The 17,129-nt window shown below is 52.4% G+C and overlaps 2 protein-coding genes and 1 pseudogene across 7 annotated transcripts in view; all 3 read right to left on the minus strand.

Moving 5' to 3' along the window:
• JAKMIP1 (janus kinase and microtubule interacting protein 1) overlaps positions 1–17,129 on the minus strand; it is a 140,596-nt gene that overhangs the window by 33,395 nt on the left and 90,072 nt on the right. For all 6 annotated transcript variants that reach the window (XM_072806614.1, XM_072806585.1, XM_072806611.1 and 3 more), the window contains 3 exons: positions 3,711–3,839; positions 2,401–2,529; positions 952–1,035 (listed from right to left, as the gene is read on the minus strand). In XM_072806614.1, the coding sequence (XP_072662715.1) occupies positions 952–1,035; positions 2,401–2,529; positions 3,711–3,839 (342 nt within the window). The remainder of the gene's footprint in view (positions 1–951; positions 1,036–2,400; positions 2,530–3,710; positions 3,840–17,129) is intronic.
• Positions 5,582–9,564, minus strand: LOC140610865 (uncharacterized). The gene is made up of 2 exons (XM_072787363.1): positions 6,927–9,564; positions 5,582–5,639 (listed from the first exon to the last, which is right to left on the minus strand). Exons 1-2 carry the CDS (start codon positions 7,163–7,165, stop codon positions 5,582–5,584), a joined length of 297 nt encoding a protein of 98 aa, XP_072643464.1. The 5' UTR covers positions 7,166–9,564.
• LOC140610497 (adenylyl cyclase-associated protein 1 pseudogene) lies at positions 13,368–15,335 on the minus strand (annotated as a pseudogene).

Consider the following 17,129-nt stretch of genomic DNA (forward strand, 5'->3'; position numbering starts at 1 on the left):
AACTGTGTGGAGGTTCCTCAAAGAGTTAAAAATAGACCTGCCCTACGACCCAGCAATTGCACTGCTGGGGATTTACCCCAAAGATACAGATGCAATGAAACACGGAGACACCTGCACCCCAATGTTGATAGCAGCAATGTCCACAATAGCCAAACTGTGGAAGGAGCCTCGGTGTCCATGAGCCTCTGGAGCCTCGGTGAACGATGAATGGATAAAGAAGATGTGGTTTATGTACACAATGGAATATTCCTCAGCCATTAGAAATGACAAATACCCACCATTTGCTTCGACGTGGATAGAACTGGAGGGTATGATGCTGAGTGAAGTAAGTCAATCGGAGAAAGACAAACATTATATGTTCTCATTCATTTGGGGAATATAAATAATAGTGAAAGGGAATATAAGGGAAGGGAGAAGAAATGTGTGGGAAATATCAGAAAGGGAGACAGAACATAAAGACTCCTAACTCTGGGAAACGAACTAGGGGTGGTGGAAGGGGAGGAGGGCAGGGGGTGGGGGTGAGTGGGTGACGGGCACTGAGGGGGGCACTTGACGGGATGAGCACTGGGTGTTATTCTGTATGTTGGTAAATTGAACACCAATAAAAAATAAATTTATTAAAAAAAATCTTTGATAAATGATGGCAGCTTTTCAGATTATGTCAAAAATGATGTTGGTCACCATTTTGCTTTTGGAAGGGTCTCCCACTTTTGCACATTTGGCCAACAAAGAGCAAGCCAAGTGAGAATTTCATAGCACATTTTGGTTTTTTAAAACCCTGCAAATAGGTACCTCAGGTAGGATATTCTCACCTGGGTTCTGCTACTATTTTTTCTCTAACGACTCTAGAGCAAACCACATAGATCCATTGAGGGCCCCCCTTGGCACCAAGGCCACAGGGACGGCACAAGGGGACAAACATGCAATTATCATACACTCATTTCTGCTCACCTGTCCCTTCTCAACCAGTAGCTTCTCCAAGTCTTCAATTTTGGCCTGACACCTCAGCAAGTCAGCTTGTAGCTGTTCCCGAGTCTGGAACGAAAAGGATCAGAAAGTGAGCAGGTCACCGTGATGGGCGATGGGAGCGGCAAGGACAGTGCTACAGTCTGGGCCTTGGAAGTGAGTCTGTGTATAGGAGAAGAGGTCTGAAGGCGGCCTACCCAGCTGCATGTAGGTACTGTTGCCTACACATATATGATTTTTAAGAATGGAAAGGTCTTGAGATGTCGTTGGCTCTAACCCCCTTAGTTTTCTAGATAATGACATGGAAGCCTAGAGTAGGGGTTAGTGTCTTTAAGGGAGTGAGTGAACCAGAAGCCAGACATGTCAGGGCTCCCTGCCATGGCTTTCTGGTCAAGTTCAGTGGCTGCCTTTACCAACACTACCAGGCATGTTTTGTGGACCTTTTATCACCTACAGTAAGGGCTGAAAAGCCAAAATCCCTCAAGGACCAGGCCGGTTTGTGATTAAGGGAAGCCTTCTGCATGCAGGGTAATAGAGGGCGTTGAGGACTGTGGCACATATTCCATCTCAGGGGAAATCACCACCTGGCTGCAGCCAAAGCTGCTCCCACATGAAACAGGAAGCCTCTGGTTGCCAGACTGAGCATGTTTTGAGCTGCCGAGAGAGGTTAGGGACCTGGATTTCTATGTGAAATCTCTTGACTTTTAAATGTTGGCAACTGAATGTAACTTTCAATAAAAACCATATAATTCAGCCCACACTGAGCCTGGACCTCTACCTCCTCTGACCTGTAGGTTATAGGCCGAACCCTTCACTGTGGCACTGGCAGCTTCCCTCCCCACCAGCTTCATCCACCACCTCCTACCTCATGGGGCTGCTATTGGAATGAAATGGGGAATGTGTTGAGGTGGCACTGGCACCAGTGGGGTGCTCTCTGGGAGTCCCCTCACTTTCAGAGGAAGGGCAAGAGAGCTGCTGGTCCATGTGACTCCCGCAGGCCAGATCAGGGCCAGTGAGTGGAAGTTACTGGAAGGCAGAGCTCAGCCCAGGAAAATGGCAGGCATGGCCCCCACCTGGGTGGCCAGCAGGGACCAGAGTGCCTTGAGGGCACACCCCTCGACAGTCCCTGCATGGGCTCTGTGGGGGTGTTCACAGGGCTTTCTCAGCCTAGGAGGGGGAGGTGGGTGAAGTCTACAAGGCCTCCGCGTCTGGGATTTCATCGCTGAGTCTTAAAGTCTGAATGCATTCCTGTGTGCCAGACGACTTTATCATTTCTCCTGGCAACTCCTGCCGTCACACTGAGGATGGAGGTATAGCACCTGTGGGGGTCGCCAAGGCCTTGTTAGGTGCCCCCCAATGCCCCAGAATCCCCTCCCCACGTGTCACAGGCAGGGCCGGCGGTCTGTGCAGCCCCTTGGGGCCCGCTGCACTTACCCGGGCCTCCCTCTCGGCATCCAGCGTCCCCCCGACCTGCTCCTGAAGCAGAGCATAGGCCCGCTGCAGGGCCTGGTACTCCCTGGTCAGTTGACAGAACCTCAGGTCGGCCTCCTCCCTGGTTGTCGTCTTAGCATAATGGAGAAGAAAGACATAACAAAGCACGTGACCCGGTGTGCCTTCTAATGCTGGGGTCCACTGAGACACGTCCAGCCCTCACAGCCGCTGCCAACGACTCCTTAGGGAACCAGTCACTGCCAGGATGGTCACTGGGACCCTGGAGTGACAGGCTGCAGGAGAAGCCGCCGTCCTGCTCGACAGCACCCTTCCCGGGAAGCCTTGAGCCACATGCAAGGGAGAGAGGGCAAGAGTGCCCCTGAGCTGGCCCCTCCCACCAGGGCGCCCCACTCTGGGAGTTTCCCCAAAGGTGACAACCCCCTAGGAATGCAGGGCTACAAGTGCTGGACGGGCACCAGCCGTCATGGGGGACCTGTCACACTAAATGCACATGAGAAGTCCCGCAGCTTGTGAGAGATGGGGACGTGGAACATGCTGAAAGCTGCCTGCTACATACTGTTGGTGACATGTGTCTGGTACAACCATGTTTTACTTGGGTTTCCTAAGAGAATTCAGCTGGGCAGGTGGGCAGGTGGGCAAAGACCACGCCGCCCTTCGCACCTTTGTGAGTCCAGCTCACTGGGTGCCACCGTCGTGAACCTGGATGTGTGTGATGATTGGGAAATGTCGGGGAGGTGACTCGGCGTGGGAGGGCTTCTGGCGGTTTTCACCGCCCTCCACGCTTGCCAGCATCCTGGCTTTCTCTCCTGTGTGACCTGGCATCTTCGTAATGAAAAAGCAGTTCATGCTCTTTCCACTAGGTGGTGTGCCTGTGTGTGTGCACGTGTATGTGCCTGTGTGTGCATTTGTGCACATGTATGTGCCTGTGTGTGAACTTGTGCGTGCGTGTGCATGTGTGTGTGTCTGTGTGTGTCCATGTGTGTGCGTGCATGCACAAGTGGGGACCAGGGACGGGCCACCACGCAGCAAGTTTAATTGCAAAGATAACAGCAAGGTGACCACAGATTTCCTTTGTGAGAGCAGCACTGGGGAAAGGAAGGGACCGCCACATGCCGCCAGCACTCCCCTTGCTATTCTCAGAGCCCAGCCCAGTGGAGGCCACCTGCCCTCGAGGCTACAGGCTGTGATGACACAGGCCCTCCAGGCTTAGATCTTTAGGTGAGGGAGTGACTGTGGTGGCCATCAGATGCCGGAAAGCACCCCCGAGTCACCTCTGATGTGGGGGTGCTTACATCTTCCAAGTCTTCCTCGGGTGTGGCTGGAGCCCTGTCCGTCCTATCTGTGTTGCAGGATGTTTCTGACAATGTTTCCGAGTCCACGGACTCCTCATCAAATCCAAAAAATGTCTCCACAACATGCTTCTATAAATTTGAGACAATGCACATGACATCAGGATCGGATTCAGAATTGCTGAGTGCCCCCCCCCACCCTCCCACCCATCACTCCAGGCACAGGGACAACTACACACATCTGGGCCCCACGGGCATCCCAAGCGGCAGGTGGTGCGGCTCGTGATGGACTGGGTGGGAGAAGAGGTGGCCGAGGACGGTGGACGGGTATGAGTCCACCATGCCTGACTGAGCAGGGCATGCTGGCCTGACCCCGGTTCCTTCTGCGGTCACCTAGCCCCTCTGAGCGCCAGCCTCCTTCTCTATCAGGCAGACGTGGAACCCCCACCTCACCCGAGAGCATCATCACACGTGTCCTGTGCCCGGGGCTCTGATCCTCGACCGGCAGCGTGTGTGTCCCACCACGGAGGGGCAGCAGGGCCATGTGAGATGTCTCATTCCACGTGCCAGACATGGGAAAAGGGACAAGGGACAGAGAGTCCCCAGGTGGACCCTGGCTCTGATTGGCTGGGTGAGCCTGTGCTCCAGGTCCTTACCGTACCTGCACTAACAGGCAACTTTTGTTTAACTTTTTATTACAGAAAGCTTGGAATACTTAAAACATTAGAGGGAAGAGTGTAAGGGACCCTCGTACCCCACTCAGTCAGAGGCAATTTTAGCACTCTGTGTGCCGGCTTCCCGGTCACCCCACCCAGCACTTCTCCCACCCCAAATACCATGATATATGGGGCCTCGTTCAGCCATTTACGCATACGTTCGTTCAACAAACACCCGACGGAGCACCTTCTATGGGTCAGACACTGGCTGGGGCCCGGGGAAAACACAACAGGATTAAAACCAGGCATGCTCCCCTCCACAAGGAGCTGCGGGCCCCTGGGGGCTGCAAACAGCAACCCACAATCACCAGATCAACTCCCTATGTTTTAGGGACATCGGCTTTTTTTCCCTCCAAAATAGCCCCTAGGAAGGATTAGGCAGGATTTTTATTTGTTTTCACAACCGATGAATACTTTTCACAACCACAAGGAAAGAACCATAACCCAATCCGGAGCCAAGCCCCAGGCTCCCGCTGATTCATCCAGAACCCGGCTTCATCCAGAGCCCCCTCCCCTCTCCTCATCCCACGAGGGATCAGGACGGCAGGGTGCACAGTGAGGGCACCCCCCACTCTGCTTGTTTAAGCCGGCATGTGTCTACAACCTCAGGCATCCACATGTAAGAAAAATGTGGTTGGTAACACAATTAGTAACATCATTAAGGAATAATTCCGCCAACAGGAAGGGAAAAGGAGACAGAGTGGCTCGTCCTGTCCTCTGGTAGAAGTAGAGTTTCCTGAGAGGTTTTGCTGGAGGCATCCACGAGGATGGGGATTTTGCTCCATGAGCGGTGGGCTCCATGGGCTTTTTTATTCTCCGCTGTGGGCCAGAGCCCGGCGCACTCAATAAATGCTGGTTGCTAAATGCGTATTCACGAACATGTCTTCATTAATGAGCTCAAAGCTAAACTAACGTGTTTGCCCACAGATTTAGGCTGGCACGTGACAGCCCTTCCCTTCATTCTCTTAGCCAGCACCAGTTAGGGCAACCACCTGGTCCCACAGCCCAGGTGAGTTTAGCAGGTAGAACTATGGGGACCTATTAGGCTCCATCGATTTCAAATGACTTCTTATCCTAAGTAGAGGTTGGAGACAGTCCTATGCTCCAGTCCCCTCTCCAGGGGAGACACTTCGCTTGAATTCAGGCATCAAAAACGCTCTAGATGATTTCCAGGGAGCAGTGAGTGACCATGACATCCCGATGGTGACAATGGCACCTGTAGGAGTGACAGGTATGTGACACTCAAAGCTCCTCTGCGCACACACACGGCTTACCTCCCCGAGCTCCAGGCTCCACATTTTTCTGGGCAGCCATTCACCCAACCTTATTTCTTGTAAACACTGCTAAATGCGAGGCCTCTGGGGACAGGACTGCATCAGCCACGGTGTCACTGGCAGCCAGCAGGGACGCACACTGACAAAGCGCCAGGAACCATCCCACCACACTCTCTCCAAACCATCAGGACACGAGCAGGATGGTCAGCATCACGGACCATTCTGGGGGCTCACGACTCAGTGTTCGTTACCCAGGATGATGGGCTTCTTGAAACCTTGCGGGACGGCGACTTAGGTCCTCACTCACCGGGCCCCAAACAGGGCATTCACTACAGATGCTGCAGATGTGCATTTAAGGTAGCGGTGCCTTTGTCAACAGCCTAGCGCCCCGGCCCAAGTGGGGCCCTCTGAAGTCCAATGTGGCCCCGGAGACCGAGACTCCAGGGAAGCATGTTGCAGTGAGGGAGGCAGGATGTGGCTCTGACGGGGCGTGAAACCCAAAAGGGCATTCCCATTATGTCCCTCTCACAGCAGGAGGCAAATCCCAAGGACCCCTCCCCACCCCAGCAGACACAACATCCCCAGCGGCAGCAGCGAGTGGCCTAAGAACCCCCCAACCTTGTCTACAATATGGGTTGGGTTAGTCTTGGTTTTGTTTTTTTTTTAAGTGATTGTATTATATGGGAAGCCAAGATGCACCACATATATTTATGCCTTTGTTAATAAAAACAAGACATAAAAAGGCATTTTCAGGCCTCAAGTGAAGATCTGGGGATGGCTTCTTTGACGACGCGGCGACGGCTGCCTTCTGCCGTCTTTTCAAACTCTATGTGAAAACAGCACCGGCCTCGGAAGAATGACGGAATCACCTAGAAAACAGTTTCCTCTAACGCTTGGCTCTTTAAGAAAGAGTCAAGGGTTGGGGCAGCTGTCAGGTTTTCCGTCCACCTCTCAGATTCCCTGGGCATTTTTTCCCGAGGAAAAGACTCGGCTCAGCGCAGCACACCTTCTGGAAGCTCGTTCCTCCTGACTTCCATGTTGCTCACCCCCAGGGTCTTGCCTTGCCCACTCCTTTTTATGAACCAACCCAAATTTTTAAGATGCAATTTGAGCAAAAATGAAAAACAAATGTGTCTGCTCCATTTACACCTTGAATATGCAGAGGTGTCCTTCTCAGCTGAGAGGAAAAGAGGTGCCTCCAAAATAAGCCGCCCCCCATGGACTCCAGCCTCCGAGCCCCCTTGCTTCCTGTCCCCCTCGTGTCGTGTCCCTCCTGACAGCTGCTGGTGCAAGAAGAGGCTTTCCAGTTTGGGACCGTGCATCCTTTCTCAGGACCGCCAACTCCCAGAGCCAGCCGCTTACCTTCATGCTTGTAGGTCATCTCCTGGCAGCCGGAAAAGTACAGGCACACCAGGGCACAGAGGCAGAGAAAGAAGGAGAAGTACAGCACGAAGAGGATGTACTCCATCGCCGGGCATGGAGGCAGAGCCCGGCCGCTGGCCCGTGTGTGCCGGGGGGGCCCCAGGCAGCCTCACTGGCACCTGCTTCCAGGCCTCTCTCCAGTCCTAGGGGGAAGCACCACTTCTCCCCCAGAACATTCTCCTGCCCTCCACTGCACCTGGCCTGCAGTGTCCAAGGCTTCCTGCAGACTCCTGTGCCACGGAGCTCTGAGCTCAGGCTCCTGGGCGGACCCAGGGGCTGAGAGCAGCTGGTTTCCAAGGGCTGGGCTGGCACAGTAGCCACACAGGACCACTGCTGTGCTGGCTAATTCTCTGGGGGTTGCCCTGCGTCAATGCTCTGCCACAGGTCCTGGGTCCCTGGGTGATCACCAGGCCCCTGGGAGCAGCACTAGCAACCGTGACACGGAGAGAGCTTTCTTTAGGACCAGAGCCAACACCGAGGAGGCGCTTCCTGCCTCGCATGCTTGGGCTATTTCTCTGTCCATCCCACAGCCACCCTAAGTGTGTCCCAGACTAGCTAAACTCATGAGTTTCTCAGCAATCTTTCCTTCAGCATTGGTTTGGCCATTTAAGCAGACTGACCAAACACGATCCACATGAAGACTGCAGCAGGGCAGGCCACAAGAGCCTGAGTTTCTTGGAGAAGCTTCTCTCGGCATAACATCAAAATTTAAAATCCCACATGTTGGAAAAAATGGATAGGTAATACCATTAAAAAGGAAAATGGGTTATACTTTGAAAAGTATTCGAGCAAGATGAAAAGGCAAAGGACAATCACAAAAAGAAAAATACAATCAAGTTCATGTATAGATTTCAATTTCAATAACGCTCCTTCCAAAGTATCCATGATGTGTGCTATGTAACCACATCATAGTACCCCACTAAGCCTTTCACTCATGTTTCCAAATGAGCTGCTCCCCAGGCAGAGTGGGGACTGGTTCAAGGATAAGCCTGTGACCACACTGAGCCAAGCAGCACCCGCCCTGGGGCTTTTGCTGGAACCACTGAGGAGAGATGCCCTCCTGCCACAGAAATCGCTAGGCAGGTGTCACACCAGCTTATAGCTGCTGAAGCCCACTGGGCCACCCCATGGGGAGAGCCCACCTGAGAAAGAGGCCAGCCCACGAGGAAAGCAGAGTAGGAAGGTGAAGAGACAGGTTCCAGGCCATATTGTGTAAGGATCTGGATCCAGCTGTGCCTGAAACCAGCCCCCTTAGACTTCTCAGTTATATAAATTCCCTTCCCTTCTTAAATGACTTTCAGTTTTTGATATTCACAATAGAAAGAACCTTGGCTAATGGGCGAGGGGGAGATGATCCTAGAAACCATGCTATCTGTGAGCTGTGGTGCTCTAGGAGAAGCCTGGGGCTACTTTCTCTCCAAGCTGCTCTGCACCTGGACTCTCAAGAGATAACAGAGACCACCTTTGCCTGGCAAATGTATTCCTGGCTTTAGCAACCAAGAAACGTGTCCTGCCCATCCTGTTGGCTCCTGGACCTACTAAGAGTGGAGACACTCCCCTGCGCCCTGTCACCTGAGCTTCTTCAGTGCCGATGATAATGACCAGAGGGATGTGTGATGGGAGGGGGTGAGCAGCACTGCTGCCTGCTTTCCACGCTGCCACCAACCCCATTCAACCACCAGCATCCTCTGAGGCCTCTGGGCACCGAGCCTCAGGAGAAACAGATGCAGAGACTGAAAAAACAGACAGTAAGCCATGTGCCAGGGCAGGAGGAAGAGAGGGCCGAGGAAGCCCAGAGGAAGGGCCTGCCCATGGAGGGTGCAGGCTTGTAGGAAATGGGGACGGTTAGGTCGGATCTTGAGGGGGTGGGAGGCAGTGAACAGAGGAGGTGAGGGGCGCTGGCCCGAGCTAGGGGTCTGGAGATGAGGCGGCACAGCAAATCCAGGGGAGAGGAGCCAGGCTGTGTAGACGAGGGTATAGCAGGAAGTGAGCAGGGCCAGATCCCCAAGGCCCAGTGGGTCAGCCAAGGAGCCCCAACTTCATCCCCCCAGGAAATAGGAAGCCAGCACAGGGTTTGTAGGAGGGAGGTGGCAAGGCCAGACTTGTGTCTTCATAAGATAGTTCTGATAGCTCTGGAGGGAGGAAGATGCTGGAAGCAGAGGGGGCAACCAGGAAAGTGTTGCCATGACCCCAGGACAAGCAAATCAGAGCCTGGAACCACAGAGCCTCAGCCTCGAACCCCCTCATCACCCTCCCCAGCTCTGGGGTCCCCTCCTGACACCAGGCAGGGGGCCTGGGGGCACACACCTGCCCCCAGCCAGCTTTTCTACTGAGGGCTGAGACTCACCCTCACGCTCATGCGCAGAGTTGGGGTCTCCGGCCCATTGGAATACCTGGAACCACCCTAACTTTCTGTCTCTTCCAAAGTCTTCAGGTGTGGCCTCAATGTCTGTGGTCACTGCTGGGCCAGATGAGGTGGCCCGGGCAGCCCTCCCTGCCCTACCTGCCCTCCCCCCGCCCCCCCCTCCCGCTTTGCTCTCTATCCTCCTCCTGCTGCCTGGAAACCTGTGATGTTGCCCCAGGTTGGGACACACGGACAGTGTACATGGCTGTGGTGCTCAGCTGCCCTCGTGTGGCCCAGGACACAGGCTCTGTGTCTGTACAACTGTCCCCATGTTCTACCCACAGGACTCAAGTCTTCCTGAGTCCTGCACTAAAGGGCCCACACCCCCAGCAGGCAGCATACACAGGAGCAGCGCCCAGGGCTTCTGATGTGAGGCCTGGCCAGGCCGTGGAGGAGGGAATGAGGTGACAGGGTCACTGCCCATCCTGGAGGGAATAAGCCCTCGTCCCCTGTAGGGAATAGCACACGCTGCACGCAACCTCAGCTGCATGCCAGCCAAGCGTGGGGAGCCAGGCAGGCAGGCAGGTAGGCGGGGGACCTGAAATGACTAACATTTCATTCAATTCATGTTACTGGGTCTGCTGCAGGGGTGGTGTGGGGAGCCACGCTGGATGCCACATGCAGCCCCGTAAATGAGACATGCGCCATCCAGCACACCTCGCTCAGAGGCTGGGTGGTGACAGAACTGTGACAAAGGATGGCCCAGGAACAAAGTTGAGCAGAAACAACCCTGCAGGGCAAACAAGACTCCTTTGGCTACTTTGCAGTGGAAAGAATGGCACATGACGACAAATGCCCCGGGGTGGGAGGCCCAGCCAGGGAAGGCAGCATGTATTGGCTTCTCTTCCAGGGCAGCTGCTAGTGACCTGTTCTTCCCACCATGAAGCAGCAGGCTTGGCCTTAGGGGGCACAAGGTCAAGTTTAGATAGGCCCCAAGTGTCTGATGAGAATGGGTGCAGCAGACACTGACCATGGGTGACCCCCCAGAAGTCCCTCAGGTGTCAGCTGCTTCCTGGTGACAGCAGCCCCAGGGGCCATTCGGAGAGGAGGGGACACTGGGGCCCAAGGAAGAGCCATCCTTCCCGGGGTGCTCTGATGCTTCTCAGCAATCTTCCCAGCCTCTCACAAAGGATGGCCACTGTCTAAAGGGCATCAGAAGCTCACCTCACTGTTACCTGAGATGGTCTCTCTTTTGAAAAGTGGGACATGAATTAGCCCTAGGGAAAGAGAGCAGGGCCTGGGAATCTGCACTCAACAGGCCCTCCAAAGGAAAGCTACTGATTGAAGGGGAAGGGAGAAGGAGAAATCATAATTTAGGGAGCCTTGACTACATGTCAGGCACAGAGGCAGATGCTCTGTTGAATCTCCTGGATGTGACGGTCGTGGTAAGAACCAGGAAACAGGGGGATCCCTGGGTGGCTCAGTGGTTTAGTGCCTGCCTTTGGCCCAGAGCACGATCCTGGAGTCCCGGGATCGAGTCCCACGTCGGGCTCCTGGCATGGAGCCTGCTTCTCTCTCTCTCTCTCTCTCTCTCTCTCTCTGTCTATCATGAATAAATAAATAAATCTTAAAAAAAAAAAAAAAAAAGAAAAGAACCAGGAACCAGGCTCCTGAGGTCAATGTCACAAGGCCAGGAGCCAGAGCTGACTCTCACGTGGCTGCCAGGCTAGTGTCTCTGCCTCTCCCCAGGTCCCAGCCCCACTTTCACCAAGGCTCGGGAGCAAACTGCGCTGATGTTAGCCCTCTTCCCATGCTCAGCTCTCTACGGAGACACAGCTCTTGTTGCTAGATAGCAAGTTTGCAGACAGCAAATCTGCTGCCCACCCCAAAGCACGAGCTGCATTTAGGGCTCACCCATGATGCCAGACCTTCTGCAGAGCAAGCCTGCCCTCCCCAGAGAGGGCCTGAAGAACTGCTCGGGGTTCTCCTGCAACCTCCCATTGGCAGGGGCGGGGAGCTGAACCAGCAGGGCCCTAGGGCAGAGACTTCCACAGCAGTCTGGTCCCCAGGAGCACAGTGAGACAGAATTGGCAGCCCTCGGGTGTGCAGGCCACCCTGGGATGAGGGCTGCCACCACCACTCTGCCATCACAGCATCTGGGGTGTGCGTGTGGAACTGGAAGCCCCTTCTAGGGGAAATGAAGAGTCCAGGGAAGCTTGCAATAGCTGGAGAGCAAGGATGGGCTTTCAGACTTCCAGAAAATTCTGGCACAAAAAATTGTGCCAAACAAAGGCCCCGGGCAAAGCAGTAAAGTACACAGATATCCAACGGACAGAGCATGATGGAGGTATTTAAGGGGAGCAATGAACTACTGAATCCCAGCAGCCTGTGGGGGGAAGACAGGGAAGCTGCCCAGGCCTGAGACAGCGCTGGGAGATTAAAAACCTGCTCAGCTCCCCATCTGGCCCCGGACAATGCCAGGACTAAGTAGGTGCATGTGTGGGAAGCCGCTCTACCTTGAATCTTGAGAAAAAGAAAATAGGCTTGTGGATCATAGAAACAGCAAGTGGAAAAGACCCTGAACCAGCTCAGAAATATTCCCACGGGACCCCCGAACTCTGCCTTCTAGTGGTATTGAACTATTTCAATTAGTGACCGAACATCCCCATCTTTTGAGATGATCCTGCATCGTGCAAATGCACTTTGCCAGCAAAAGCAATTTGCTTATTCAGTCAACAGCTCTTCAGAGACACCTACTCTGTGCCGAGGCAGTGAACGGGGTGCGCACGGAGAGCAGGACAAGCTCCTGCCCTCCTCACCGGCTGTCCACGCAAGCCTAGCGAACCACAAATCCATAGTAGGCCTTTGTAACGTTCTCTTCCCACAAACACATTCAGAAATCAGGAAAAGGAAAAACAGAATCCTTCCTTACTCCCTGAATTCTTACAGGTTTGAAAAACAGAGTCACAGCTCAGCAGTGGGTTTCCCGAAAACCCTACTTAGAAGCTTCATGGGGTGTATAATGCCAGGCACATCTGACTCTTCAGTAAAGCTGAATGCTTTCAGAATTGCTTTTTCTTGCCTTTTTTTTTGGTATTAATTTTATTCTATTTTTTGTATAACTTTAAGTACATAAAGGTTTGTTTCCACAGGCCTCAGGAAATGGATAGAAGCCAACAGGACAATGTCTCTTCCCATCAAAAAAGTTACATATTTTGATAAGTGTCCTAGAGAGAAAAACTGTATTTTACATTAGCAGTGCTGTGCAAGATTCTTACATAAAACCTAAAACCAGGCTGCAGTGGAGACTTTAGTCCTTTAATCAGGTGGCCGGACAGAAACCAAAAGCAGTTGAGCATGACAGGGCAGAGACAATGAAGCCGGACAGGTACCTAGCACGGAAGGAGGAAGGAATTCCAGATTCCTTGGAATGGTGTGTTTTCCTCTTTTTTTTTTTTTTTCTTTCCTTGTCTAAGTTGTCTCTATAGGAAGGTGCTGGGCAGGGTCCCCAGTGAAAGGAAGGGGCCAAGGCTCCTTTAACTGGCCTGGGTGCAGGGCACTGCCAGCAGCTGATGCAGGAGAACCTGCACCCAGGTTCAGGCCCACCCAGGATGGAATGCAGAATAAAAGGAAAGCTTATAGGAAACAACGTTGCTTGGAACGCTGCTAGATGGCCAAACTTCAGCCTTTGGTCCAGGGCAACCCCTGCCTCACTGGTCAGCAGTGAGAAATTAGTTTGGTTAGAAGAACCAGCTAGAATCACACCAGCCTCTGCTACCTTCATGCTCATTGTTAGAAAAAGATGAACTTGTGTGAACATTCTGATCTGTTAATCCTTAGGGACTGCTTTATTCTTCTGGAAAAGACTGTTGGTCAAATAACCCTCAAAGGCTGAAAGCTAAACCACACAGTCCTGGTGTGCGTTCCCTAAGAACGGACTGGTGGTGTGGTTGGGGCGATAGGGAAAAGCCATACCTTCCTACAGAAGATCAGCTGACCTGCTCTCCGGCCCCAAATCTCAGCCTGAGGTATATTTCAGGGAGGGCAGGCAGCTGTGCTTCTCGGAGCAGAGAAGCAGTTTAAGAGCAGAAAGGTAAAGGAAATCTAGAAAAGAACCGTCCTGATACAGATTTACCCCATGGTGTGAGGCAGAGGCACTTCGCTTATCCAGCAATTTCTGTCACTGTGGAGACCAACTCCTCCCCATTCCATAGGGTCTTGAACTGCTCAGGGACTGGGGATTCATTATAGCCACCGCCTTCGGTAGGAATGAGGACATTCATCTCAGAAGATTTGGCACTGACTATCTCGCAATCCAGGGAATTCTCGCTCAGGTAAACACGGCAGCCATCTGTTTTGTTGATGGAAATGGTTGGCACTTTACCCATTACCTGAACTTTGACATCCCTACTATTGATGGTCTCCACAATGCCCACCACGTCATCAAACACCAGACCGAGTTTCTTACAGTTACCTACTGTAATGGAGTTTATTTTGCCCTCGATTCGCAATGTTGTGTTGACACATTAGTATATGTAAGCCACCTGTTTCAGCTCTGTGTCATCAATCACCAGGTTGGAAACATTTTCCTCATTTTCCACCCTCCACTGCTTCCCCTCCAGTTCAAGTACAGCTGGCTCCTTCTTTGTGGTTGGCTTGGGGGATGGGCTGACCCTGGTTTGGGGCCACTTCATACTGGACCACTCTGGGCCTTCACGGCGGGGTTCTTGTGAGTCTTCATGTCATCAGATACATGTTTCAGGGCATGTGTGATGCTCTCCCCCTGATTCATCTGAGCAAACAGTGCTGACCAGGAAGCAGACTCATCTGAGCCTGAACTGGGGGGGACTTGTGGGGGAGGTGGGCCTGGTGAGGGAGGAGAAGGACCTGGTCCAGCAGAGGGTCCAGATGGCAATCCACTCAGTTCTTGTGCCAAGGCCCCGTTTTGCTCCAGGCCAGTCCGGTGGTATGGAACTCCTTAGCGTAAGCCTGTAGCTCTGTCCATATACTCAAGTGAGCTTTGACCCAATCCACATGCTTCTTATTGACATCTTTGTACTCCTTGAGGACTCGGTTTGTGTGAAACATGGCAGCATCATTCATTTCTTTCACATAGGGACCAGGCTTGGGAGCCATAGCTACCCAACCCAGGGCCTGGATACTTTGGCTGACAGCTGACAGGTGATTGAACAACTTGCTGCCTCGGTTCTTCTCCTGGAAGCCTATCACTTCTTGGATCTGCTCTGAGATGGGTGCCAACAAGTCAGAAAGCTTATTGCCTGCCGGCTGCTGACACTGAGAGGCTGTAACCGAGAGAGCTTGCTCCAACTTCAGACCTGTGTGGGCCATCTCCACACATTCCTGCCCATCTCCCCCAGTCTCTTTACTGAGCTTCAGGTACTCTGCCCCAGAACCAGCAAGGAGTGAGTCAAACGCTTGCACATATGGAGCTGTTCCTGCTTTGGGGGCGCTGTCTCCATACCCACAGTGCATGTCAGAGGCATTGGACACGGCCTCCAGGCAGCCCACCACCTTCTCCAATCTTCCCGCCAGGTTTTGCATGTGAGCCATAATGTGCCACCTCAGAGTTGGCCTCACCTCCTGACTGCGATCAGCCGCTCTCCTAGACTGTTGCTTTATCAACATGCCCGGTGGGGACAAGGGCTTTCATGCACATTACTGGCAGCCAGGCAGCACGGGGGGTCCCACAGTCTCCATCAAAGCTTTCACACACTGTGATTCGTATTCCAACTTGGGGGACTCTACCCATGGGAATAATCCAGACCCTGGACGCAGCTTCCTGGACAAAGGCAAGGCACTGTGGTGGCATTTGCAGAAGCAGAAAGTCCAGTCCCTTCATGGAACGCTCGACACTCAGGGATTACTGTAGACCTGGCCCAGAAAGAGCCGTCTACATAGGCATCAACACACTTACTTACTGCAGCAGTATTTAGAGCCACAGGAGCTGAAAGCAAACATGCCCCACACGCAATGATAAACAAATTTATGACCCATCCACTCAATGGATTATGTAGCCATAGAATTTTGTATTTATGATGTCAAGGTCCTAACATGGATAAATGCTTTGTAGTACAACGTTAGGGGGGAAGAAAACAGAAAGCAAAGTATATTCTACAGTTACAGTTACATTGTTAAGAAAAAAACGGGAGAGAACAAGGACTGGGGATGTTGCATTAAAATGTCAGCACAGATTGCCGTGGGGAGGCACCGTGGGTGATGCTCCACTTGTAATTGTCAGGTAGGCCCTGGTGCCGTCATGTTGCTTCCGTAATAAAAGTGAATATTTTAAAATAAACAAGTTCTGCCCTGCAACTTCCCATTTCTGAATTTCTTTTTTAAAAATATATTTATTTATTTTATGGGCAGCCTGGGTGGCTCAGCGGTTTAGTGCCACCTTCAGCCCTGGGCTTGATCCTGGAGTCCCAGGATCCAGTCCCATGTCAGATCCCCTGCTTGGACCCTGCTTCTCCCTCTGCCTGTGTCTCTGCCTCTCTCTCTCTCTCTCTCTCTCTCTCTGTGTCTCTCATGAATAAATAAATAAAATCTTTAAAAAAAGAAAACGATTAAATATTTATTTATTTTAGAAAGAGAGAGGAAACGGGGAGGCACAGCGGGAGAGAGAGAATCTCCAGCAGACTCCTCGCTGAGTGCGAGGCTCAATCCCACAACCCTGAGATCATGACCCAAGTCAAAATCAAGAGCCAGATGCTTAACCAACCGACCCACCCAAGCACCCCTCGTTTCTGAGTTTCTGATGTCAGTGCGTAGAGACACACAGCTCGTCCAACTTGATGTGGCCGTGAAGACTTGACTTTGAACCTCCACCTTGTCAGTTTACTTTGTCTCTTGGAGCTATTTCTATATTTTACGCCCACGTGCTTCCTATAGCCATCAAATGGGACAAACAATACCATCCTCCGGGGTTGCCATGAGGATGAGATGAGGTGGTAGACATAACCACTTATCAAGTGTCCAAGTTTGGCCACAGACATTTTATTTGGGCCACAGAGTGAACTACAAACCATCGTGCCAACATTTAAAATTCTTGTATTTTGGGGCACCTGGGTGGCTCAGTCAGTTAAGCGTCTGTCTTCGGCTCAGGTCATGATCTCAGGGTCCTGGGACGGAGCCCCGTGTGGGGCTCCCTGCTTAGTGGGGAGTCTGCTCTCCCTCTCCTTCTGCCCCTACTCCTGCTCATCCTCTCTCTAGTAAATAAATAAAATCATAAATAAATAAAATCCTTGATTTTATATAAAATAAGGTGCCTTGGGGGCAAATTGGGTCCCCCAAGAAAGACATGTTGAAGCCCTACCCCCAGCACTCAGTTCACAGGAGGTCATAGTGGAGCAGAGTAGGCCCCTAATCCGATATGACTGGTGTCCTTATAAGACGACAGCCATGGGACAGACAGGGAAAACGGCCTCTGACAACAGGAGCAGAGGCTGGAGTCATGCAACTGCAAGACAAGGAATGCTAAAGAGTGTCAGGAAATCACCAGAAGCTAAAAGAGCCTAGGAAGGATTCCCCTCCGGGTCTCAGAGGGGGCACAGCCCCACCACCACCTTGACTTTGGATCTCCAGATTCCAAAACTATGAGACAATATGTTTGTATTGTTCTAGGCCACCTAGATCGGGGTTCTTTGTT

This window comes from Canis lupus, chromosome 2 (genome assembly GCF_048164855.1).
Source record: "Canis lupus baileyi chromosome 2, mCanLup2.hap1, whole genome shotgun sequence".
Lineage (NCBI taxonomy): Eukaryota > Metazoa > Chordata > Mammalia > Carnivora > Canidae > Canis > Canis lupus.